Source organism: Phyllobates terribilis, unplaced genomic scaffold, assembly GCF_046119375.1.
Source record: "Phyllobates terribilis strain yellow unplaced genomic scaffold, ASM4611937v1 Scaffold_5__5_contigs__length_657084704, whole genome shotgun sequence".
Lineage (NCBI taxonomy): Eukaryota > Metazoa > Chordata > Amphibia > Anura > Dendrobatidae > Phyllobates > Phyllobates terribilis.
Window position 1 is genome coordinate 25,154,552 of NW_027362765.1, and position 26,139 is coordinate 25,180,690.

General features: G+C 44.8%; 1 protein-coding gene across 2 annotated transcripts in view; it reads right to left on the reverse strand.

The window, feature by feature from the left end:
- Window positions 1-2,369: 2,369 nt before the first annotated feature.
- LOC141271767 (uncharacterized) overlaps window positions 2,370-26,139 on the reverse strand; it is a 94,799-nt gene continuing 71,029 nt past the window's right edge. For both annotated transcript variants that reach the window (XM_073681890.1, XM_073681891.1), the window contains exons 2-7: window positions 11,608-11,757; window positions 11,299-11,478; window positions 11,092-11,215; window positions 10,895-11,007; window positions 10,636-10,711; window positions 2,370-3,988 (exon numbers count right to left, since the gene is read on the reverse strand). In XM_073681890.1, the coding sequence (XP_073537991.1) occupies window positions 2,796-3,988; window positions 10,636-10,711; window positions 10,895-11,007; window positions 11,092-11,215; window positions 11,299-11,478; window positions 11,608-11,757 (1,836 nt within the window). In that variant the 3' untranslated portion in view covers window positions 2,370-2,795. The remainder of the gene's footprint in view (window positions 3,989-10,635; window positions 10,712-10,894; window positions 11,008-11,091; window positions 11,216-11,298; window positions 11,479-11,607; window positions 11,758-26,139) is intronic.

Genomic DNA, 26,139 nt, shown 5'->3' on the forward strand with positions numbered 1-26,139 from the left:
ATTACAGCTCCCTTGCTCCTATTCCGGGTGGCGCTCACATCAATTGTATTTGCGTCTTGCAGACATGAATATAATTGATTGCGGGAAGGTAACGCCGGCCAGGGTGCAGCAGTGAGCATGGCGAACATGTCAGTGACTTACTGACACCGCGCACCTATGTGCCTGTGCCCTGGACATCAGTGTGCTGAACGTCTGCGGCCGGAGAAAGGAGCCTGGTGACTGCAGGCATTCAACAATTTTTTTCAGAATTCACCTCCTGGGGTAGGCAAGAGATAGCTGCCTAGATGGACGCATACCCTGTCTACCCCTCGTCTTGTCCCTGCACACAGCTCTACATACACACAGCTCTCTTACACATACACATACTGTGTATACATTATCCCGTTTTGTAGTACCTTCCAGAATATGTGATTGATCAAATGACCTGAAAGGTCCTGGAATTAGGTGGGTGGAAGGTCCTTCAGCTGCTCACTCAAGACGTGCAGCCACCATGCAGGTCCCAGTATCTTTCTCTCATTCTCTGCAGTGTTCACATACATCAGTGTGGGGCAGGAGCAGAGAGACCAGTTGTTTCAGTGATAGAGGAGAGTGCAGAAACAGCATCATTCCCTATCACAGGAACCTTATTCTGGACTAAAAGGCACACTCACTGTGCTCAAAAGTTTACATACCCCGGCAGAATTTTTCCTTTCTTGGCCTTGTTTCAGAGAATATGAATTATAACAAAAAAACTTTTTCTCCACTCATGGTTATTGGTTGGGTGAAGCCATTTATTGTCAAACTACAGTATTTTCTCTTTTTAAATCTTAATGACAACCAAAAATATCCAAATGACCCTGATCAAAAGTTCACATACCCCAGTTCTTAATACAGTGTATTGCCCCCTCTAACATCAATGACAGCTTGAAGTCTTTTGTGGTAGTTGTGGATGAGGTTCGTTAATTTCTCAGATGGTAAAGCTGCTTATTCTTCTTGACAAAAAACCTCCAGTTCCTGTAAATTCCTGGGCTGTCTAGCATGAACTGTGTGCTTGAGATCTCCCCAGAGTGGCTCAATGATATTTAGATCAGGAGACTGAGATGGCCACTCCAGAACCTTCATTTTGTTCTGCTGTAGCCAATGACAGGTTGTCTTGGCCTTGTGTTTTGGATCGTTGTCATGTTGGAACGTCCAAGTACGTCCCATGCACAGCTTCTGGGCTGATGAGTGAAAATTTGCCTCCAGTATTTGCTGATAACGTGCTGCATTCATCTCTCCTTCAACTTTTACCAAGTTTCCTGAGCCTTTGTAGCTCACACATCCCTAAAACATAAGCGATCCACCTCTATGCTTTACTGTAGTAATGGTGTTCCTTTCATCATAGGCCTTGTGGACCTCTCTCCAAATATAACGTTTATGGTTGTGGCCAAAAAGTTACATTTTGGTCTCATCACTCCAAATTACCTTGTTCCAGAAGTTTTGAGGTTTGTCTCTGTGCTGTTTGGCATATTGTAGGCGAGATACTTTGTGGCATTTACACAGTAATGGCTTTCTTCTGGCAAGTGCCTCCTTATTGTGCATCTTGAAACAGCCACACCGCTAGTTTTCAGAGAGTCCTGAATTTCAGCTGATGTTATTTGTGGGTTTTTCTTTGCATCCCAAACAATTTTCCTGGCAGTTGTGGCCGAAATTTTTGTTGGTCTACCTGACCATGGTTTGGTTTTTACAGAGCCCTTGATTTTCCATTCAAACCCATTTGTGTCAAATTCTGTGCATGTAATCAGGCCAAAATCACCAGGGTATGTGAACTTTTGATCAGGGTCATTTGGATGTTTTTGGTTGTGATTAAGATTTAAAAAGAGGAAACAGTAGTTTGACAATAAATGGCTTCACCCAACCAATAACCATGAGTGGAGAAAAAGTTTGTTTGTTATCATTCATATTTCCTAAAACAAGGCCAAGAAAGGAAAAATTCTGCCGGGGTATGTAAACTTTTGAGCACAACTGTATTAGCAATTTTTTTCTTGTTCAAAGTGCATTTTATTGTCCAAACAATACGGTAAATTCTGAAGTAATTTATCTTTAGTTGAATTATACGACTGTCTGTTATATTGTTTTTTTGTACACTTTTGTCAATAACATACATAGTTTTTCCCCATTTGATATATTTTTGATGGTCAACAAAATATGATTTTCCAGTAAATCATTTTTCACATTCTAGGTATGATGATCGTTTCTCCTCGTGTGGGATTTTGGATGTTTAAAGCGCACCTGTCAGCAGGATTGTGCTTAGTGTACCACATACACTGTCAGGTGGGCGCCTTTACACTGAGTAAAATGATAAGTTTATTGATGACATACGTCCAGTGGTTCTTTTATAGTCTTTATTTTCATTTCTGACATAATGATATGCTCGTGCTTGGGGGCGGCCTTTGGGGAGGAGCTTTAATTGGTGCTCTGCTTATGTATTCATATTTTTGCCTTATGATAGGCCACTGTGCTTTCAGTGACCTGTGTAATTTGTGTGCCACACATGAAATTTACATGCACCAAAATGGCCTGCGTATGCACAGTACATCTCTCAGTTGCCGAGAGATGCTACTGCGCACGTGTGGGCGCCATTTTGCTGGAGGAAAAAGAATTTGCCTGCAGCAATATGGCACCACGTGCCGCGCATGCGCAGTAGCATCTCACGGCAACCGATTGCTGCAGGCAGATTTCTTTTTTCTCCAGCAAAATGGCACCCGCGGTAGCATCTATCGCTTGTCGATAGATGCTACTGCGCAAGCGCCGCTATCAGCGCCATTTTGCTTCCTTCACTCTGAACATGAATATGGTTTCTCCCCTATGTGAATTTTCTGGTGCTTAATAAAACTTGATTTATCTGCCCAACATTTTCCACATTCTGAACATAAATATGGCTTCTCCCCTGTGTGAGTTCTTTGGTGTGTGTCAAGATGTGATTTTTCGATAAAACATTTTCCACATTCTGTACATGGAAAAGGCTTCTCTCCTGTGTGAGTTCTCTGGTGTCTTTCAAGAATCATTTTCTGGTTAAAACATTTCCCACATTCTGAACATGAAAAAGGCTTCTCCCCTGTGTGACTTCTCTGGTGTCTAACAAGATATGATTTATCTACAAAACATTTCCCACATTCTGAACATGAGTATGGCTTCTCCCCTGTGTGAGTTTTCTGATGTGCAACAAGATGTGATTTATTTACAAAACATTTGCCACATTCTGAACATGAATATGGCTTCTCCCCTGTGTGATATCTCTGGTGTATAACAAGCTGTGATTTATTTACAAAATATTTCCCACATTCTGAACATGAGTATGCCTTATCCTGTTTGTGAATACTTTGATGTCTAAGAAAAGATGATTTATGTACAAAATATTTTCCACATTCTGAACACGAAAAAGGCTTCTCCCCTGTATGAGTTCTTTGGTGTATAACAAGAGTTGATTTCTGTACAAAACATTTTCCACATTCTGAACATGAAAACGGCTTCTCCCCTATGTGACTGCTATAGTGTCTAACAAAAGTTGATTTTTGTGCAAAACATTTTCCACATTCTGAACATGAATATGGCTTCTCCCCAGTATGAACTCTCTCATGTATAGCAAGAACTGATTTGGTTTTACAATATCTCCCACACTTGGAACAACAAAATCTATTCTGTGTGTGAATGTTTAAATGAAAATTTTTAACAGAAGTTTCAAGGGGAAAACTATTTCCATGTTCTGAACATGAATTTGGCTTCCTTGCTTTAAAAGCAGTTAGTTTTTTAATGCCTTTTTTGTGACTTTTATTTTTCTTAGTGGTCTGTAATGAATCAGAAGATAGGATCTGTTCCAAAGGATCAGATGATAAATCTTTGCTGTGAAGAGATGATGGTACATCTGGAGTAATAGCATTTACTTCAATTATATCTTGTGTGATCTCAAGGTCATCAGATTTAAAAATTGAAACGTTCAGCTGTCCCTCTGCTATCCTGGTACCGTCATCTGCCAAGAATAAAACCAATTATTATTTTTAGATAAAATATAATTGTAATTTATATTGTTGTATATTTATACTTAAAAAGGCTGTAGAAATTGGGAATTATGTTGCAAAATGAATTATTCACGAAGACAATGACAGATCGCACTCTAATAGACGACCTCATAGCATTAACCAGTAGAGCGTGGTGTTCAACTGTGCATTCTGCCTCCCAAGCACTGGAATACAAAGTCACCAAAGAAAGTGACGAAAATGACTCCAATAAAAACTTCTTCTCACCCCACAAAAAACAAACCCCCACTCATGTCCTTTATTTGCCAATGGAAAAACAGAGGTTTCCACATTTCTCAAAGGCTCTTAAAAAGCAGCATGGCTTCCATAAACCAATCTAGCAAAATCCACTTTCCCAAAGCCAAATCTCCCCCTTGTTTCTGAGCCTTACCATGTGCCCAAACCACATTTAGCATCCCATGTATTTGGCATTGCTGTAGTGAGAAGGACCCACTTCATTTATGTTGTGTGTGTCACCTGGAGTAGAATCTGGACACTATGTGAGGGGTAATAAAATGGCATATATGCACTTTTCACCCCACTAAAGCTTGAAGCATATTGCCGGAAGCTGCCAGACACAGCCTTGTTCTCCTCTGGTTCAGTTCTCTGTGTTAAGCTCCCGACTTGTATATTTGTTCTCTGTTCTGACCCTGGCCTGTTTATTAACTACTGTTCCCTGATTTTGTATTTTTTGGCCCTCCTGGTTCTGACCAGGCTTGCTGACTATTCTTCTTGCCAACTCTCACCAGTGAACAGAAGCTTACTCCATGACCCCAGCCTAGGGGCCCCTGTGCAAGTCCAGATCCATGTATAAGGATTAAAAGGGTGAAGGGCAACGCAATAACTAAGATCTGAAAAACAAAAGTAGCTAGCGCCAACCGTGTTCATGGTAGCCATCTTTTGAGCTGCCAGGTGACCATGAACAGTGCCCCAATTACATAGTGCCTGCAAACTATTCCAGCAAAATTTGCATTTCAATAGCTAAATGGCGCCTTCTGAGCCTGGCTATGTGCCCAGACAGTAGTGTACTACCGTATATAGGGTATTGTCGGATTCAGGAGAAGCTGGAAAACAATTGGTAAAGGTCCATTTGTTTTCTATTACCCTTTGTGAGAATAAAAAAAATTGGGGCTACATCAGTATTTTAGTGAAAAAAATAATAATTTTCCATTCCACTTTGTGTTAATTCCTCAATGTGGTTTTCTAGAATCTAGGCACCTCAAAGTAATTTCAAAAGTGATTTGTTACCCAAAGAATAGGTTTTGAAAATGTTATTGAACATAAAAACCTTCTTGCTAAACTTGTAATTCTGACTACCATCCTAAAAAAAATAAAAGGAGATGTTGGAAAAATGCTGCCGACCTAAAGTAGAAATACGGTAAAAGTTATTTATTAACTATGTTGTGTGATATCACTATCTGTTTTTAGAGCACGGACATTTGAAGTTTAAAAATTACAAACCTTTCTAAATTATTTGGCAATTTTCAAGTATTTAAAAAAAAAAAAAACCCGCAAAATATATCAACCTAAAATTACTAGAAGCATAAAGAACAATGTGTCACAGAAAAAAAATAATATTTCAGAATCACTGGAATCAGAAGCATCCAAAAGATGTCATCACCTAAAGCAGGGGTGGGGAACCTCAGGCCTGCAGGCCATAAATAGCCAGCGATGACCCTTTCTCCGGCAGATTCCCAGGGACAGCCATGCTCTGGCAGTTGCGTTTTGACGGTTGCCGGCCTTTTAATATCTTCTTGCTCTGTAAGTACAAGCAACGAGCTCGCCCACACAGTGTTCACTAGTGAAATATTACGTCCTGGCCTCCTCCTGTGATGTATATATTGCAGCCCCTCGGACTCCTCCTGTGATGTATATATTCAGCCCCTGTTACTTCTTCTGGGATGTATATACCGCAGCCCCGTGTCTCTTCCTGTGATGTATATACCGCAGCCCCGTGTCTCTTCCTTTGATGTATATACCACAGCCCCGTGTCTCTTCCTTTGATGTATATACCACAGCCCCGTGTCTCTTCTGGGATGTATATACCACAGCCCCGTGTCTCTTCTGGGATGTATATACCACAGCCCCGTGTCTCTTCTGGGATGTATATACCACAGCCCCGTGTCTCTTCTGGGATGTATATACCACAGCCCCGTGTCTCTTCTGGGATGTATATACCACAGCCCCGTGTCTCTTCTGGGATGTATATACCACAGCCCCGTGTCTCTTCTGGGATGTATATACCACAGCCCCGTGTCTCTTCTGGGATGTATATACCACAGCCCCGTGTCTTTTCTGGGATGTATATACCACAGCCCCGTGTCTCTTCTGGGATGTATATACCACAGCCCCGTGTCTCTTCTAGGATGTATATACCACAGCCCGTGTCCCTTCCTGTGACGTATATACCGCAGCCTGTGTCCCCTGTGATGTATAAACCAGAGCCCCTGTGCCTCCTACTGTGATGTATACACCGGAGCCCCTGTGCCTCCTCCTGTGATGTTTATACCGCAGCCACTGTGTCTCCTCCTGTAATGTATACACCGCAGCCCCTGTGCCTCCTCCTGTGATGTATATACAGCAGCCCTGTGTCTCCTCCTGTGATGTATATACTGCAGCCCCTGTTCCTCCTCCTGTGATGTATATACCACAGCCCCGTGTCTCTTCCTGTGATGTATATACCACAGCCCGTGTCTCTTCCTGTGTTGTATATACCGCAGCCTGTGTACCTTGTGATGTATATATCGCAGCCACTGTGTCTCCTTCTGTAATGTATATACCGCAGCCCCTGTGCCTCCTTCTGTGATGTATATACTGAGGCCGTTACTTCTTCTGTGATGTATATACCGCAGCCCCGTGTCTCTTTCTGTGATGTATATACAGCAGTCCCGTGTCTCTTCCTGTGATGTATATACAGCAGCCCCGTGTCTCTTCCTGTGATGTATATACCACAGTCCTGTGCCTCTTCCGGTGATGTATATACCACAGCCCGTGTCCCCTATGATGTATATACTGCAGCCACTGTATCTCCTCCTGCAATTTATACACCGGAGCCCCTGTGCCTCCTCCTGTGATGTATATACCGCAGCCCCTGTGATGTATATATTACAGCCCCTGTGCCTCCTTCTGTGAGGTACGTACCGCAGCCCCTGTGCCTTCTCCTATGGTGTACATACCGCAGCCCCTGTGCCGTATATACAGCATCCCTTGTGCCTTCTCCTGTAATGTATATACTGAAGCCCAAGTGCCTCCTCCTGTAATGTATATACCACAACTCCTGTGTCTGACGCAAGTCTGGAAAAGAGAGTTGCAAGTAGCACCATCATCCGTATCACCTAACAACACAGCCGCACCAAAGAGAAGCAGCTGCAGCCATTACATTAGTGGGGAGGTAATTAAATGTTTGACCACATGTAGCAGGGTTATTTTTACGTTGATAATTTTGTACGGCCCCCAAAAAATTATATAAATATTCAAATGGCCCTTGGCAGAAAAAATGTTTCCCACCCCTGATATAAACTGACATGTAAGATTTGATATTTATGGCCTGGTTAGTAACACAAAACTGTCTGCGGGAAGTGGTTAAATCAGAGTATCTTGGGCACTAACTACTGTAGTCAAAAACTGACTATAGACAATAACACATCTACTGAAATGATCAAACTCAACAGTCTTCATCAGAGAAAAAATTATCAACTAGTGGTGAAACCTCTCTGGAGTAATTAGAGTATGTAGCTTGGTGATTCTTGGAAATCTAAACTATCTTAGGGCCAATATTTTCTGCCAGATGAGTCTCTTCAAGAAATATTAGACATTTGAAGAAAACTTTTTAAAACAGTGCAGAGCTGAGGAGACTTAAATTTAGATCTCAGGCATTTGGCAGAGACAATGTAGACCTTTTTTTAGACCACCAGGGAGTTGCAGACTAATATAAATGAGGCAGGCCGATTCCACCACAATCACACATACCATACAGAATGAACTCGTAAAAAAATGGAGACATAAAATAAAAAAAAAGTTACATTTCCAATAAGAACGTGTGTTCAGGGGGAAAACTACCCGGAGTTACACACTTTTATGGAGGACCATTGGAGCAACTATGAGTTCCGATCAGAAGAGTAGAGAAGGTGTTAGTGCTCCACATTACAGGAGAGATTGTGGAGTAATCGGAAATCCTTGGTACCAAAAACATAATGGAAATACTGACATGGAGTGATGCCATGAAACCAGGGATCGAGCCATGCCAACACATTTCCTGCAGATGTGAGTAAATGTACACTGCTCAAAAAAATAAAGGGAACACTCAAATAACACATCTTAGATCTGAATGAATGAAATATTCTCATTGAATACTTTGTTCTGTACAAAGTTGAATGTTCTGACAACAAAATCACACAAAAATCATCAATGGAAATCAAATTTATTAACCAATGGAGGCCTGGATTTGGAGTCACCCCCAAAATTAAAGTGGAAAAACACACTACAGGCTGATCCAACTTTGATGTAATGTACTTAAAACAAGTCAAAATGAGGCTCAGTATTGTGTGTGGCCTCCACGTGCTTGTATGACCTCCCTACAACGCCTGGGCATGCTCCTGATGAGGTTGCGGATGGTCTCATGTGGGATCTCCTCCCAGACCTGGACTAAAGCATCCGCCAACTCCTGGACAGTCTGTGGTGCAGCGTGACGTTGGTGGATGGAGCGAGACATGATGTCCCAGATGTGCTCAATCAGATTCAGGTCTGGGGAACGGGTGGGCCAGTCCATAGCTTCAATGCCTTCATCTTGAAGGAACTGCTGACACACTCCAGCCACATGAGGTCTGGCATTGTCCTGCATTAGGAGGAACCCAGGGCCAACTGCACCAGCATATGGTCTCACAAGGGGTCTGAGGATCTCATCTCGGTACCTAATGGCAGTCACGCTACTTCTGGCGAGCACATGGAGGGCTGTGCGGCCCTCCAAAGAAATGCCACCCTACACCATTAGTGACCCACTGCCTAACCGGTCATGCTGAAGGATGTTGCAGGCAGCAGATAACTCTCCACAGCGTCTCCAGACTCTGTCATGTCTGTCACATGTGCTCAGTGTGAACCTGATTTCATCTGTGAAGAGCACAGGGCGCCAGTGGCGACTTTGCCAATCCTTTTGTTCTGTGGCAAATGCCAAGCGTCCTGCACGGTGTTGGGCTGTGAGCAAAACCCCCATCTGTGGACGTTGGGCCCTCATACCACCCTCATGGAGTCGGTTTCTAACCGTTTGTGCAGACACATGCACATTTGTGGCCTGCTGGAGGTCATTTTGCAGGGCTCTGGCAGTGCTCCTCCTGTTCTTCCTTGCACAAAGGCGGAGGTAGCGGTCCTGCTGCTGGGTTGTTGTCCTCCTACGGCCCCCTCCACGTCTCCTGGTGTACTGGCCTGTCTCCTGGTAGCGCCTTCAGCCTCTAGACACTACGCTGACAGACACAGCAAACCTTCTTGCCACAGCTCGCATCAATGTGCCATCCTGGATGAGCTGCACTACCTGAGCAACTTCTGTGGGTTGTAGAGTCTGTCTCATGCTACCACGAGTGTGAAAGCACAACCAACATTCAAAAGTGACCAAAACATCAGCCAGAAAGCATTGGTACTGAGATGTGGTCTGTGGTCCCCACCTGCAGAACCACTCCTTTATTGAGTGTGTCTTGATAACTTCCATCTATTGTCTATTCCATTTGCTCAACAGCATGTGAAATTGATTGTCAATCAGTGTTGCTTCCTAAGTGGACAGTTTGATTTCACAGAAGTTTGTTTTACTTGGAGTTATATTCTGTTGATTAAGTGTTCCCTTTATTTTTTTGAGCAGTGTATATCACAGCCATACACAGCTTAGAGATATATCATGGCACAGGTGTAATGTTTTTGTATAGTATACCATAAGTTAGTTTTAAAAGAAATTGAAAAATCCAGATAAAAGGGAAACTCTGTTGCTATTGTACAGAAATTCACACTTTGCCCTCTCTGTGCATTTAATGTTGTCGATCATAAAAGCGAAGTTTGGCAAGAAAGACTGGACCTGGTCTTGTAGAGACCATATAAGTACATTCAGCACCACAGAAGCGAGAGAAGGTAGATTCATCCAAAAAGATATCAGGGTTCTAGGAAGGGAACGGCATCATTAACCTCCGCTTTCGCTTAGAGGCCCATCATAATATTTTCTTCAAGTGATTTTCTAATTTGTCAGCACATTGTACGTACGCTGTCATTTGGCTTTGTAGTTTAAAGATCTGGGCAGGTAAGGGTCAGTATCTTCTTATTCCAGAAGGTAGGCGGATCCTCTAGATTGCAAGCTATATAGAAGAAGGGCTTTCAATGCTGAAAGTAATTTGAACAGTACTGGGTGTAAGAGATTCTGTTGTCTTTCTGCGGATTGACCACTAGCGGCTGCTAATTTCTACTTTGATAATTGTGCTGTATTTTTTCTCCTTACCACTGGAGGCTGATATTGTGTTTCTGCAATTGCCCTTACTAAGCTATTCCCTGCTCGTGCATCACCATTATCATAACAGCCAGTGACATAGAAGAATCTGTGACTTCTTTGCATTTAGTAGTTACTACTCACCTGGGTAGTTATATGTAGTATTCTCCTCTTTACACCGCTCATCACTCCTAGTATTAATTTGGGTCAGATCTTCACTCTGAAATCAATATTGTAAAAGTCACAGACAGATGGAGAAGTCACATCTATGATCAGCTCTAATCCTGCCATCTCCACCGTTCTCGTTACACAAGTATAAAACAGATAATACTTGTGCATAAAACTAGACTGAACACAAGACCTTCACAGACGTCTACACATCATAGGGGAGATCTCATGACACCTTTTCTCCATCCACTTGATGATCCTGAGGAACAATGGAATTTTCTTGTTTACAGTCCTGTGGGAGAAGAGGACGGGGACATCTCTCTGGTGTTGTCCTCTTACTGGATAGAACTGGAGGAGAAAACATACAGGGACTGAATTCATTCTTTACATACAAATAATTATAGGCCGTGTGTATTTAGCCCCGTCTATTACCTGGTGATGTGAGGGGCTGGGGAACCTCCATCATGACGTCCTTATACAGATCTTTGTGTGCTTCTAAATACTCCCACTCCTCCATGGAGAAATAGACGGCGACATCCTGACACCTTATAGGAACCTGACACATACAATGATACAGTCATCTCCCCGATCCCTCCATAATGTTACTGTATAATGTCCCAGCATTCCCAGCAGTGTCACCTCTCCAGTCAGTAGCGCAATCATCTTGTAGGTGAGTTCTAGGATCTTCTGGTCATTGATGTCCTCATGAATCAGGGGGTGAGGTGGAGGCCCCGTGATTTGGCTCAGGGGTCTTCCCCTTCCCTCAGACACAGGGGCCTGACAGCGCTCACTAGAGGTCTTCTTCACTACTGTGTAATCCTGGTTATGGAGAGACACATTAATAAATCTCACTACAGACATTTCCAGAGTCCTCACCTCTCCAGTTCTGTCCATCTGTTATTCCCATAGATAAGAATGATGTAATGTGACGTCATCAGAATCTCTCACCTCTCCAGTAAGCCGGAAGAGGATCTCTAGGGGGAGGTGTAATATCCTCTCTGCCATCTTGTCTCTGTCCCTATCCATCCTTGTCAGGTCGATCAGGAATATTCTCTTATATAGAAGTTCTCTACTGAGAAGATCCAATATTGTAGGAATCTGAATGGGGAGAAGATTAGCTGATATAACATCATAAAGGATCCCATGTAATAATATAAAAAGAGGAATATGTATATATGAGGGGAGCAAGGTGGCTCAGTGGTTAGCACTGCAGCGCTGGGGTCCTTGGTTCAAATACCCCCAAGGACAACACCTGCAAGAAGTTTGTATATTCTCGCCGTGTTTGCGTGGATTTCCTCCGGGTTCTCCGGTTTCCTCCCACACTCCAAAGACATACTGATAGGGAATCTAGATTGTGAGCCCCAATGGGGACAGTGCCCATAATGTCTGTGAAGCTCTGTGGAATTAATGGCGCCATATAAGTGGGTAAAAGAAATAAATAAATATTCTCTTTCTCCTGCATGGACTGGAACATATGTTGAATCTCCTCCACGCTCCCAATCACTGGTTATGTTGGTCACTGCTTCAGCTACTGAATGGCTGTAGAGAGGACTTGTTTGTCTGGACTGACCAGCGAAGTGGGGAATCATTAATATATTATTATTTTTTAACCCCTTCACGACATCTACCATACATGTACGGTGCATGTTGGAAGAGGGTGTATGGAGCGGGCTCCAGCAGCGAATCTGTCTCATATCCGGCAGGTGTTGGCTGTGTACTACAGCCAGGACCTGCCCTAGCAATCATGGTGGAGCAGACATCCTAGGAGACACTTTGGAGTTGCAGTATATACATCAGAGACGCTGACGCTGCTGCGGAATTCTTCTGTGGAATGGAAGGTCATCGCTTGCTTACTCCACCCACATAGTACATCCTCACACTGGCCGGCATAAGGACATAATTTTTCATTGCATGCGCTGCAGCATTCATTAGCGAACACTCCATGCCCATGCTCTCAGAGTTAGAAGCAATTAAAAGGCCGGCAGCTATCAAAGCGCAGCTAATAGCCCGAGCACTGCAGTTCCCGGGAATATGCCTAGGGGGCCAAAGAAAAGGTCATCCGGAGGTTCCCCGCTCCAGCATTAAACTAAAGTCGGATGAAAGCACTGATTTCACACTTAGTATCATGATCCCCACATAGTATCTCGGCTTGTCAGTATGATGGCCCCACAGCACCTACACAGTATAATAGATTCCACAACTGCCCACCCAATATGAAGGCCCCAAAAAGCCTCTCACATAGTATGAGGACCACCACAGCCCCCTACACAAGATAAGGACTGTCAAAGATCGCGACCTGGGGGGGTCATACTGAACCCACTACATGGTATGTTTTTGTCACTTTTATCCCTATCATCAGGACAATCACACAATTGACCTACGATTAACTGAGGTGGCTGCGGCTGTTTCCACTAAGGACGGTTATTGGGAAACTAACATTGAGTGTATGGTACTGTATATACACCCCCAATTCCAATGCATGGAATATGTATATATACTCCTAGTACGGTCACTGCAAACTAATCCAGAACGATAGGCAGTGTTTATTAAAAAAATACAAAAGATTTTACAAAGGAAACAAAACAATACAGTGTATACAATTACATAAAATAAATTAACAGAGAAACTTACTTCGCTGGTGTCAGAGATAGTTCAGCTTAGTGGATGGAAGTAATCCGATTGAAAATGTCTGGTTACCATGGATCAAACCTACACTGATTTGTATTTTCCTTAGCACTGAACTTATAATTCGCCTTGTCCTTTTATCAGCACCTAAGTTACACCCCTTGATGACTCATAACTGGGCTGGTCATGGGATGTGGCTTCAGTTTCAGAAAATTATGATTTTCCCAACATTTACCATATCTTAACACCTTACGATCACAGGCTATCGCTATCTCCGACATATTTTTTATCAGGATTTTACCTTTTCATAGATAGGAAACATGGCATGGTTATTGTCAGCGATCTGGTCATGTGTCACAGTTATGAAAAAATACACATTCTTCCCCGATTGGAAGTTGAAAATGTATGTCCTATCAATATCGGATCTATACAAACCCCATTATCCAAAACTTTCCACTGGTGCCCAGTGCCTAGCTACAAATGTCCCATTTCATCTGACTGAGGCAAAAGTTGAATTTCCTGCTTCTCCTAGATTTCATGTCCATTCCCACAATAGATACCCTGCCTTAAGTTTGGAGTCTGGACTTCAAAAGAAGTTTTAATTAATTTTGTCACTACTTAGCTGCCACTTATTTCCTTTTACCCGGTATGTCAACTGTGTAATTTTACTTCAAGGAGGCTCTTAAGATTGTAAGCTCTTTCTCCTTGAAATTTTGTGCGAGAAAGGAGGGGGTGAATGCCCTCTTCCTGGAGAGGCTTTAGAGGACACAAATTTATTAAGGATACTTATGCAATATGGGGCCAACACAGTCCCTGATAGACCCACACACTGTATAATGCCCCCCGCCAGCTCACATTCAGTATAGTAGCCCTGATATTTATAAAAAAAACAAACACACTACTTAAGCCCATTTCACTGGCGCCCTACTCCAGTCTGTGAAGTGTAAGTAATGAGGCTCCACACTACAGGAGCGATGTAATTATTATTATTATTTATCATTATAGCGCCATTTATTCCATGGCGCTTTACATGTGAAAAAGGGGTATAATACAAGAACAATTACAATAATCTTGAACACAATGTGACATAACCCAAGCAGTGTATGGAGTCTCAGACTCACAGGTGCAACATGAATGGTGGATCAAGGAGCTTTTGGCTCCATTGTATGGTATTCATGTCCTGGGAATGGGGATACCACTTCAATTGTGATGATGAGGAGAGGGTGCCCAATACCGAGCTACAGAAGGCCGCCTCGACTCACCGGCAATATACCGGCCGTGTGGGCAGCCGTTATGTATGATACGTCACTGCCTATACAACTATTGTATGGTAAATATCGAATAGGTCCTGGGATTATTTGTAGCTGCACCAAGAATGAGGATAAGTGAATGCTTAGTTATTACCAGTGGGGTGGATGGTGCCATACTGAGTGTAGGGAGATGGCGGTACTGTGGGAACATTATATTGTATGTGGGGTCCTAGAAGTGGGCCCTGGACTATGTGAGGACTATTGTAAATGTCCTGTTTCCATAGTTGGGTGGTATGTATCTATCACAGGAAAAGGAACAAAACTTTATTAATTCTACTAAAGTGACAACAGAAAAACACAAAAATAGCCTCAGCACTGAAGGGGTTAATGCCCCCTGCGCCCAGTAATGGGGGATCTCCACATACCTCCACCTGCAGAGCCGCAACCACATATATGGCTGTTCTGTGCGCACAGGACCTGTGATGAGGTCACAGGAGGGGAGGAGTCAGGGGTCACATGATCAGGGGCCTCAGTGGATGCAGGACTCTGCTGTGCTGGTTGTCATGGTGCTGGATGAGCTGAAGTTTGTGTGTGGGGTCAGGAGGGGTTTACAGTGTGGATGTAGCAGAGCCGCGTGTGTACGAGGTGTACGGAGCGGAGCCGCGTGTGTACGAGGTGTACGGAGCAGAGCCGCGCGTGTACGAGGTGTACGGAGCAGAGCCGCGTGTGTACGAGGTGTACGGAGCAGAGCCGCGTGTGTACGAGGTGTACGGAGCAGAGCCGTGTGTGTACGAGGTGTACGGAGCGGAGCCGCGTGTGTACGAGGTGTACGGAGCGGAGCCGCGTGTGTACGAGGTGTACGGAGCGGAGCCGCGTGTGTACGAGGTGTACGGAGCGGAGCCGCGTGTGTACGAGGTGTACGGAGCGGAGCCGCGTGTGTACGAGGTGTACGGAGCGGAGCCGCGTGTGTACGAGGTGTACGGAGCGGAGCCGCGCGTGTACGAGGTGTACGGAGCGGAGCCGCGCGTGTACGAGGTGTACGGAGCGGAGCCGCGCGTGTACGAGGTGTACGGAGCGGAGCCGCGTATGTACGAGGTGTACGGAGCGGAGCCGCGCGTGTACGAGGTGTACGGAGCGGAGCCACGCGTGTACGAGGTGTACGGAGCGGAGCCGCGCGTGTACAAGGTGTACGGAGCGGAGCCGCGCGTGTACGAGGTGTACGGAGCGGAGCCGCGCGTGTACGAGGTGTACGGAGCGGAGCCGCGTATGTACGAGGTGTACGGAGCAGAGCCGCGCGTGTACGAGGTGTACGGAGCAGAGCCGCGCGTGTACAAGGTGTACGGAGCAGAGCCGCGCGTGTACAAGATGTACGGAGCGGAGCCGTGCGTGTACGAGGTGTACGGAGCGGAGCCGCGCGTGTACGAGGTGTACGGAGCGGAGCCGTGCGTGTACGAGGTGTACGGAGCAGAGCCGCGCGTGTACGAGGTGTACGGAGCGGAGCCACGCGTGTACGAGGTGTACGGAGCGGAGCTGTGTGTGTGTGTATGACATGTATGAGATATAGCTACATGTGTACAGAGTGGAGCCGTGTGTATAGCTCACAACTGTCCCGTCAAGTCTCAGCTTTTCTCAGGGCTTATACTCACCACTCTGACATCTTCTTAACTACTCCCTTTGAAGTGCATATATTAATTTACTTTATTCACTTCTCTCAGTTTCCCAGAACTCATCACAGCCCTCTGGTTGTTGCTCACAGGCCGCAGCCCTACCAATGATCCACCACTCATAATGAGAGAAATTAGAAATTTTAGTAATCCTGACCTCTATATCAGGCAGTGACTCCAGAAAAAAACAGAATACAAGTATATTGGATACAGCTGTGTATTTCTTTGTACTTGTATTCTGAGGTGAAAAAAGTCAGATTTTTGTTCCTATAAAACTAAGATTTTTGTTATAAGCAATTACAAAACTGTAATTTTTTTCTTTGTGAGAGCCTCCCCCAGGTCTCAAACCCACAACCCTCAACATCCCAGGCAGGAGTTGAACATACTGAGCTGTAAGAGGAGACATTCTATACATGATCTGTTATAGCAGCTCTGACTGCAGACAGATTACATAGAAATTAGTTTTGAGCGAGCACTAAAATGCTCGGGTGCTCAAAATTCGGGCCGTGCTCACCGTGATACTCGGGTGCTCGACCCGAGCAACGAGCCCAATGTTAGTCTATGGGAGACCCGAGCATTTTTGCGGCGGCACCCCCGGCAGTCTGTAGAAAGTCTAAAAAGTGCCCAAAACGATAGTGACAGTGCTCAAATGACATGGGGACCGCCCCAGGAAGCATTTCTGACCCCCAGGTCACTGCTGTCAACAACGTGATCAGAGGTATTGAGCCACTTTTACGGGCTCACAATAAAACGTTCAAAAACGAAACTGAAACTGGTTTCCTGTGAAATATGTTAAGGAATTTCCTTTCCAGGGTAAAGACTTGTGTATAAGGTAAAATAAATAACCAAAAACAAAAATACTCCTCCACACCTTGGGCTATGTTCACAAGTAGCATTTTTTATGCGCTTTTTGCACTTTTGTAATTGCTTTCAACCGTGACAAATGCATTCACCAGGAAATGTCATTTTAACATTTTACAACCTTATCTGGCCATGTGCTGTGCGACACATGCATACATTGCTGAAAAGACATGGGAACAGCAATGGGAAGACCCCAGGAAGCATCTCTGACACCCAGGTCACTGCCTAAAAGTGTGCCCATCAGAAGTGATCCTTCCCGCATCAGAAGATGCAGACTTGCAACTATCCCCGTGCAAGTCCTTGTCCCAGGGCAGTGTTCAATTGTACCTCCCCCCATTCCTTGCAATGCAAGCGCAAGTATGCAACCTGCCACCCACCCACCCCCAGTGCATTTAGTGGGAAGGACAGCCTAACCACAAGCACGTGGACAAGTGAATGTGACCAGGGATGGTCCATCTCACTGACACCTTCACACTGGGTTAATATTGTGGAAGCTGGGACACAGTTGGACACTGGGAGGCAACACGTCCTCCAGACAGGATTGCGGGTCCTGGGTCAATCAGGCTTCAACACAAAGTTCAGAAGGTAGACAGCAGCAGTGATCGGCCTCCTACACAACGAGTAAATTATTCATGATCATGAGGCCATCCATCTCCTTAGCTTTCTGTTCCTTGGAATGCAAGCGCATGTATGTAGTAGTGGCTAGGCCTGAGGTGGTCAGCATTTTGGCGCATATCCTACCTCCTCCGAGGATTGCTGGATGTTTTCCTGCTACTATCCCAGTTCTATGATTCCCGTTAAAATAAAGCTTCAGGTGATGAATGATGGATGAGGTGGTGGCGAAGGGGCAGGAGGAACAGGGACCATTCACATCAATATCAGGCCAGTCAACCACACATTTCTTGTAGGATCTGTTTCTGTCCCAAAAGGAGCGGTTTGGCTACACAGTTATAGGGCATACAGTGAGTGCAATGCCTACCAAAAATTTCGAGGCACTCCAATGCCCCTTGGAAGTGACATGGAGGTCAGAGAGCCTTAACTAAACCGTTTTTTTCCATTTATAGCAACTGGGTCTCCTGTACACTGTTGGCCTAAGCAGTGAATGGAAGGCTTTCCAAAAATTATGAGGAATTGCAATGCCCCTTGAAACAGACGTGTATTACAGCGTACTAAAAACCTTCTACCCATTATTGGGGAGTGGGTCTCCCTTAGTGTTCGCCTATGCATTGAAAAGCAAAAGCTGACTAAAATTAGGAGGAAATGCAATTCCCGTTGGAAGAGTCGTGGAGGTTAGAGGTAATTAAAAACAACATTTCAATGCCCCTTGGAAGAGCTGTGGAGTTCAGAGTGGTTTAACAAGACGGTTTTAATGCCCCTTGGAAGAGACGTGGAGGTCACAGTAGCTTAACAAGACGGTTTTAATGCCCCCTGGAAGAGACGTGGAGTTCAGAGTGGTTTAATAAGATGGTTTTAATGCCCCTTGGAAGAGACGTGGAGGTCCCAGTGGAATAAAAAGACAATATCAATGCCCCTTGGAAGAGTGGTGGAGGTCCCAGTGGAATAAAAAGACTATATCAATGCCCCTTGGAAGAGACGTGGAGGTCACAGCAGCTTAACAAGACGATTTTAATGCCCCTTGGAAGAGACGTGGAGTTCAGAGTGGTTTAACAAGACGGTTTTAATGCCCCTTGGAAGAGACGTGGAGTTCAGAGTGGTTTAACAAGACGGTTTTAATGCCCTTTGGAAGAGACGTGGAGGTCACAGTAGCTTAACAAGACGGTTTTAATGCCCCTTAGAAGAGACGCGGAGTTCAGAGTGGTTTAACAAGACGGTTTTAATGCCCCTTGGAAGAGACGTGGAGGTCCCAGTGGAATGAAAAGACAATATCAATGTCCCTTGAAAGAGTGGTGGAGGTCCCAGTGGAGTAAAAAGACAATATCAATGCCCCTTGGAAGAGTGGTGGAGGTCGCAGTGGAATAAAAAGACAATATCAATGCACCTTGGAAGAGTGGTGGAGGTTACAGTGGAATAAAAAGACAATATCAATGCCCCTTGGAACAGTGGTGGAGGTTATAGTGGAATAAACAGACAATATCAATGCCCCTTGGAAGAGTGGTGGAGGTCGCAGTGGAATAAAAAGACAATATCAATGCCCCTTGGAAGAGTGGTGGAAGTTACAGTGGAATAAAAAGACAATATCAATGCCGCTTGGAAGAGTGGTGGAGGTCCCAGTGGAATAAAAAGACAATATCAATGACCATTGGAAGAGACGTGGAGGTCACAGTAGCTTAACAAGACGATTTTAATGCCCCTTGGAAGAGACGTGGAGGTCACAGTAGCTTAACAAGACGGTTTTAATGCCCCTTGGAAGAGACGTGGAGTTCAGAGTGGTTTAGCAAGACGGTTTTAATGCCCTTTGGAAGAGACGTGGAGGTCACAGTAGCTTAACAAGACGGTTTTAATGCCCCTTGGAAGAGACGCGGAGTTCAGAGTGGTTTAACAAGACGGTTTTAATGCCCCTTGGAAGAGACGTGGAGGTTCCAGTGTAATAAAAAGACAATATCAATGTCCCTTGAAAGAGTGGTGGAGGTCCCAGTGGAATAAAAAGACAATATCAATGCCCCTTGGAAGAGAGGTGGAGGTCGCAGTGGAATAAAAAGACAATATCAATGCACCTTGGAAGAGTGGTGGAGGTTACAGTGGAATAAAAAGACAATATCAATGCCCGTTGGAACAGTGGTGGAGGTTATAGTGGAATAAACAGACAATATCAATGCCCCTTGGAAGAGTGGTGGAGGTCGCAGTGGAATAAAAAGACAATATCAATGCCCCTTGGAAGAGTGGTGGAGGTTACAGTGGAATAAAAAGACAATATCAATGCCCCTTGGAAGAGTGGTGGAGGTCCCAGTGGAATAAAAAGACAATATCAATGACCATTGGAAGAGACGTGGAGGTCACAGTAGCTTAACAAGACGATTTTAATGCCCCTTGGAAGAGACGTGGAGGTCACAGTAGCTTAACAAGACTGTTTTAATGCCCCTTGGGAGAGACGTGGAGTTCAGAGTGGTTTAACAAGACGGTTCTAATGCCCCTTGGAAGAGACGTGGAGGTCCCAGTGGAATAAAAAGACAATATCAATGCCCCTTGAAAGAGTGGTGGAGGTCCCAGTGGAAAAGACAATATCAATGCCCCTTGGAAGAGTGGTGGAGGTTACAGTGGAATAAAAAGACAATATCAATGCCCCTTGGAAGAGTGGTGGAGGTTATAGTGGAATAAACAGACAATATCAATGCCCTTTGAAAGAGTGGTGGAGGTCGCAGTGGAATAAAAAGACAATATCAATGCCCCTTGGAAGAGTGGTGGAGGTTACAGTGGAATAAAAAGACAATATCAATGCCCCTTGGAAGAGTGGTGGAGGTTATAGTCAAATAAACAGATAATATCAATGCCCCTTGGAAGAGTGGTGGAGGTCGCAGTGGAATAAAAAGACAATATCAATGCCTCTTGGAAGAGTGGTGGAGGTTACAGTGTAATAAAAAGACAATATCAATGCCCCTTGGAAGAGTGGTGGAGGTCCCAGTGGAATAAAAAGACAATATCAATGACCCTTGGAAGAAACGTGGAGGTCACAGTAGCTTAACAAGATGATTTTAATGCCCCTTAGAAGAGACGTGGAGGTCATAGTGGAATAAAAAGACAATATCAATGCCCCTTGGAAGAGACGTGGAGATCACAGTAGCTTAACAAGACGATTTTAATGCCCCTTGGAAGAGACGTGGAGTTCAGAGTGGTTTAACAAGACGGTTTTAATGCCCCTTGGAAGAGACGTGGAGGTCACAGTAGCTTAACAAGACGGTTTTAATGCCCCTTGGGAGAGACGTGGAGTTCAGAGTGGTTTAACAAGATGGTTCTAATGCCCCTTGGAAAGAGACGTGGAGGTCCCAGTGGAATAAAAAGACAATATCAATGCCCCTTGAAAGAGTGGTGGAGGTCCCAGTGGAATAAAAAGACAATATCAATGCCCCTTGGAAGAGTGGTGGAGGTCGCAGTGGAATAAAAAGACAATATCAATGCCCCTTGGAAGAGTGGCGGAGGTTACAGTGGAATAAAAAGACAATATCAATGCCCCTTGGAAGAGCTGTGGAGGTTACAGTTGAATAAAAAGACAATATCAATGCCCCTTGGAAGAGTGGTGGAGGTCGCAGTGGAATACAAAGACAATATCGGGGGGCATGGCCAGCTATGGATCTGTGAAGACACACACACCAGAGCTCCTCCACATCAGTTGTGAAAAGATCTGATTAACCGGCTCTACAAGGCATGGGAAAAGCCAAAAAAGGCAGGAGTACTGTCTCTACATCACCAACAGCCATTGTGCAGGGAAATATCCAAGCTTATCTCCTGCACAGCAGCTTATCAGCACCTGTAACAGCTACCACAACAACAGAGACCTGGACACACGGAGGTAATATGCAATCAGTTCCTGCCTCCCCCTCCCAAATGCTTGCTTTGGAGACTCACTCCAGCCACAGTATGAACTCTGCTGAAGATCGTGGCTTCTGCAGGGTAATCACTACTGCAGTTACATCTCCTACAAGTACACCTGTTATGTCCAAGATGGCGCTGGCCTCCTGTGTTGAGTCAGAGACAGACAGGCACAGAGGGGGCAGGGCACAGGAGGGAGTGAATGCAGACCAGCCCCTACACAGAGATACAGTGGAAAGTGAAAGTGGAGTCTGTGCATCTGAAACAGAACAGGATCTTGCAGCTCCTCATAGAAGATTAATTAACCCTATCCCTCCTGATAACATACCTCCACAGAGGGCCCTTTTGAGTCAACTATCCACACAGGGAAATACAGTTGGCTTAGAAAAAGCATTTAATCACAGCTCACTGTGTGCTCAGGATCATATATTAACCCCTTTGGAGCCTGCTCAGAATCTCATGGATCTCTCTTCAGAGCCTCTAACAGGGGTTCCACAACTTCTAAGAACACAAACCGAACAATCCATGGTTGATGCCACTAAATATCCTACTTCCACAGAATCCTCAATTGCACCACAACCAGCACCATCATGGGCCGCGAGCTCACGACCAGTGACTTTGGCTGACATTCAAACACTTTTGCTATCTTTCCCAACTAAAGAGGATATGACCTCATTTACAAAATACATTGTAGAGGAGTGCAAACAGGAATTTTCAAAACTGCAATCTGATGTGGTTACCCTGACAACGAGAGTGGACACCATAGAACAGAACATGACTATTACCTCTGCCACTATCACAGCGCTCCAGGATACAATACACGTCCAATCTGCCGATATCATCAACCTCCAATCTCACCTGGACGACTTGGAGAACCGCGGAAGACGAAACAATCTACGCATCAGGGGCTTGCCGGAATCGGTGGTTACTGCGGACTTACCCTCCACTCTTAATCACATATTCAATAAAATACTAGGGCCCCCCCCCCTTCCTCCCTGATAGAGCTAGACAGAGCTCACAGGGCATTACGCCCTATGGACTTAGACCCCAATAAACCAAGAGATGTCATCTGTCGAGTCCACTACTACAAAGCTAAGGAGGAGATCCTGCTCAAATCCAGGGACAGCTCTGCAACAATGTACAAAGGCAAGCAGTTGATGATCCTCCCTGACTTGTCTAGGCGGACATTATCAATGAGAGCAGCTTTGAAACCACTCACAGACGCACTCAGGGAACGGGATATCCCCTACTGTTGGGGTTTCCCGTTCTCCCTTCAAGTTAGACACAATGGACGCTCGGCGAGACTACTCACCCCGGGAGACCTGCCGGAGTTTTTAAAACAACCCACTCCCACAAATATCGATCCCACAGTGGTTCCAGTTTTTCACACTGTCTTCGGCTTTAGAGGACGGCGGAACTCGCCGTGGGCGGGACAGAGAGGCTTCATCTTCTATTAATCTCCCCCAGAGGGTCACCAAGCGCTCCCAGCGACCGCCGCAGATGCCCAGAAAAGGACCCTGAACCTGGAGGCCCATGTTTAGTGGTGTACTTCATTTGAACTGCCTGTTAGTCTTAAGATAGCCTAACATCTTCTCCTGAAAGGAGTCAGGAGGGAAAAACGGGTAGCTCCACTGGGGAGCACATACAAATATCTGATTAAATGTATAGGTCTTAATGCCTTAACCTTGCTAGCACTTATCAACAGAATATTCACCTAGATTTGTTGACCCCACTGTAACCCTGTGGGAGTTTAATGGTTTTGCCTTTCTGTAAGTTTCAGTAATGTTTTTCATAGTCGGTTGGTTAGTCTTTTTTCCTGCAACGCAATTCTCAAAAGGAGTGTTAGTGTTCACGATGCTTAGCTGTCACTTTCCCCCTGAAGGGACACCGCCAGGCGATCGGGTACCCCCATACGCTTGGTTCTACTTAATATGGTTACTTATACCCCGAACAGTAGTTCTTTACTTACTGCTGCTTTTGTTATGTTTGTTTCACCCTGTTGTCTTTTTCCCACAGTTGCTTCAAATGTCCATCGATGCTTGCAATCATTTCACTCTGAGGGGAGCGGACCGCCGAGAGATTCAACCCAATGGCGACACTTAAGTATGCCTCCTTCAATGTGAAGGGGTTTAACATCCCGGAAAAAAGGGCCCAAATTCTTAGATTACTTCACAAAAAAAAGGTACAGATTGCATGCTTACAGGAAACACACTTTAAAGAACATCATACCCCTACCCCTAAAAACAAATATTATACCCACTGGCACCTGTGTAATAACACCCAATCTAAGAGTAAGGGAGTTGCTATCCTCATTCACAAAAGCCTGACACACGAGTTTGTCGAATGCATTAAAGATCCAAATGCAAGGTATATGCTCCTAATTTTAAAAATTGAAGGCAGACTTTTCACAATCATCAATGCTTATACCCCTAACCAGGGTCAAACTCAGTTCATTCTCGACCTAATAGACAAAGCCATTCCCATTGTCCAGGGTACAGTCATTCTGTGTGGAGACCTCAATTTAACACTAGATCCTACATTAGATAATTCAACAGGAAAAGCATCTCTATCTTATTCAGCTATCAAAAAAGTAAAGAGGGCATTTCTCCAGCTACAGCTCTGTGACGTTTGGCGCCTCACACACCCGACTGTCAAAGATTATACCTTTATTCCTCCCCTCATGATTCTTACAGCAGAATTGACTTTATCCTGGTGCAACACCGAGCCCTATCTTGGCAGCCGGAGACGGAGATAGGGACTATGCTTTGGTCTGACCATGCTCCCATATTCTGTTCTCTCGTTATTCCCAATCTACCCAAGCTTTCAGGGTCGTGGAAACTAAACGAATCATTGTTACTGGACCCGGTGTGCACCCAGGATGTAACCAACACAATATCAAACTTTGAGGAAGACCACAAATTTAACGTATCTCCCCCCACAATCAAATGGGAGGCACTGAAATGCGTTCTTAGGGGTCTATTTATTAAACATGGCTCCCGATTGAAGCGAGAGAAGGCACATAACCTCAATCTCGCTCTGCGTAAAGTAGAAACCCTTGAGGTAGCCCACAAACATGCCCTCTCCACAGCAACACTCCGAGACCTATTAGCAGCCAGACAGGAAGCCAAAAAACTATTAGACTTGGGATATAGATGCTATCTCCAGGTCTGTAGCAGTAAGTTCTATGAATATAGCAATAAATGTGGACGCATGCTAGCGAGAGCTCTAAAATCCCAACAAGCCCAAAATCACATCCCAAAGATAAAAGACAACTCGGGTCAAATGCTAAACAAAACGGAAGCTATTACAACTGAATTCCATAAATATTATACTCAACTATACAATCTCGATGGTATACCAAACAACACATCCCCTGTTAATACTTCCTTGATTGGAACAGACACGCCTGAGACACAAGCACAGAACCCTTTAAAAATGTCTCCCGCCACATCTCTAGATGAACCCTTAACAGAGTCCGAATTGCAGTTAGCTACCCAGTCGTTAGCGAGTGGAAAAAGTCCAGGCCCATGGATATACAGTCAAATTCTATAAAACATTCCTTCCGCTCCTTTCACCTCTCCTGCTGGGAGGATTTAATCACGCATCCTGCACAAACGCCTGCCCTCCCCAAACTACAGAGGCACATATCACTGTTCTCCCAAAAAAGGGTGGGGACCCACACTTATGTTCTAGCTATAGACCAATCTCTCTGCTGAACGTGGATCTGAAGATCTATGCGAAAATATTGGCGATTAGGCTGCAACCTTTCTTAACCGCACACATACACTTGGATCAGGTGGGATTCCTCCCTGGGCGGGAAGCTCGGGACAACACTTTAAAGACAATTGACATTATTCATCATGCCCAATCAAGAGGTATCCCTCTACTGATACTCTCTTTGGATGCTGAGAAAGCATTCGATAGAGTTTCCTGGCACGCCATATATTACTCTCTTAAAAAGCTTGGGGTAGGGGACCCTTTTAAAGCCAAAATCATGGCCCTGTATCGCAATCCGTCAGCTAGGCTGAAGATAAATGGAACATTATCATCACCTTTCATAATCACCAATGGGACAAGACAGGGATGTCCTCTGTCCCCTCTCTTATACATCCTAGTGATGGAGCACCTGCTCTCATCAATCCGCGATAATCCCAATATTAGGGGGATTGGGGTGGGAGGCACCGAGTACAAGTGCTCTGCATTTGCTGATGATGTCCTGCTATATATCACTCAACCACATATATCCATCCCTGCTGTTATGGCTAAAATAGATCACTTTGGTACATGGTCAAATTTTAAAATCAATGCAGCGAAGTCTGAGGCCCTCGGTGTTTCCCTCCCCAAATCCATACAGGATTCCATCCAGTCCAACTTTCCCTTTGCCTGGCCCTCACAGGGTATCAAATACTTAGGAATTCGTATTCATAGAGACCTCTCCCGTCTATTTTATCTTAATTTTGGGCCCTTTATTGAACAACTCCATAGAGATCTTACTTCTTGGACGGTGAAGGAATTTTCCTGGTTCGGCAGAATAAATATACTAAAAATGAACGTCCTACCTAAACTCTTATACCTCTTCCAAACCATTCCCGTGG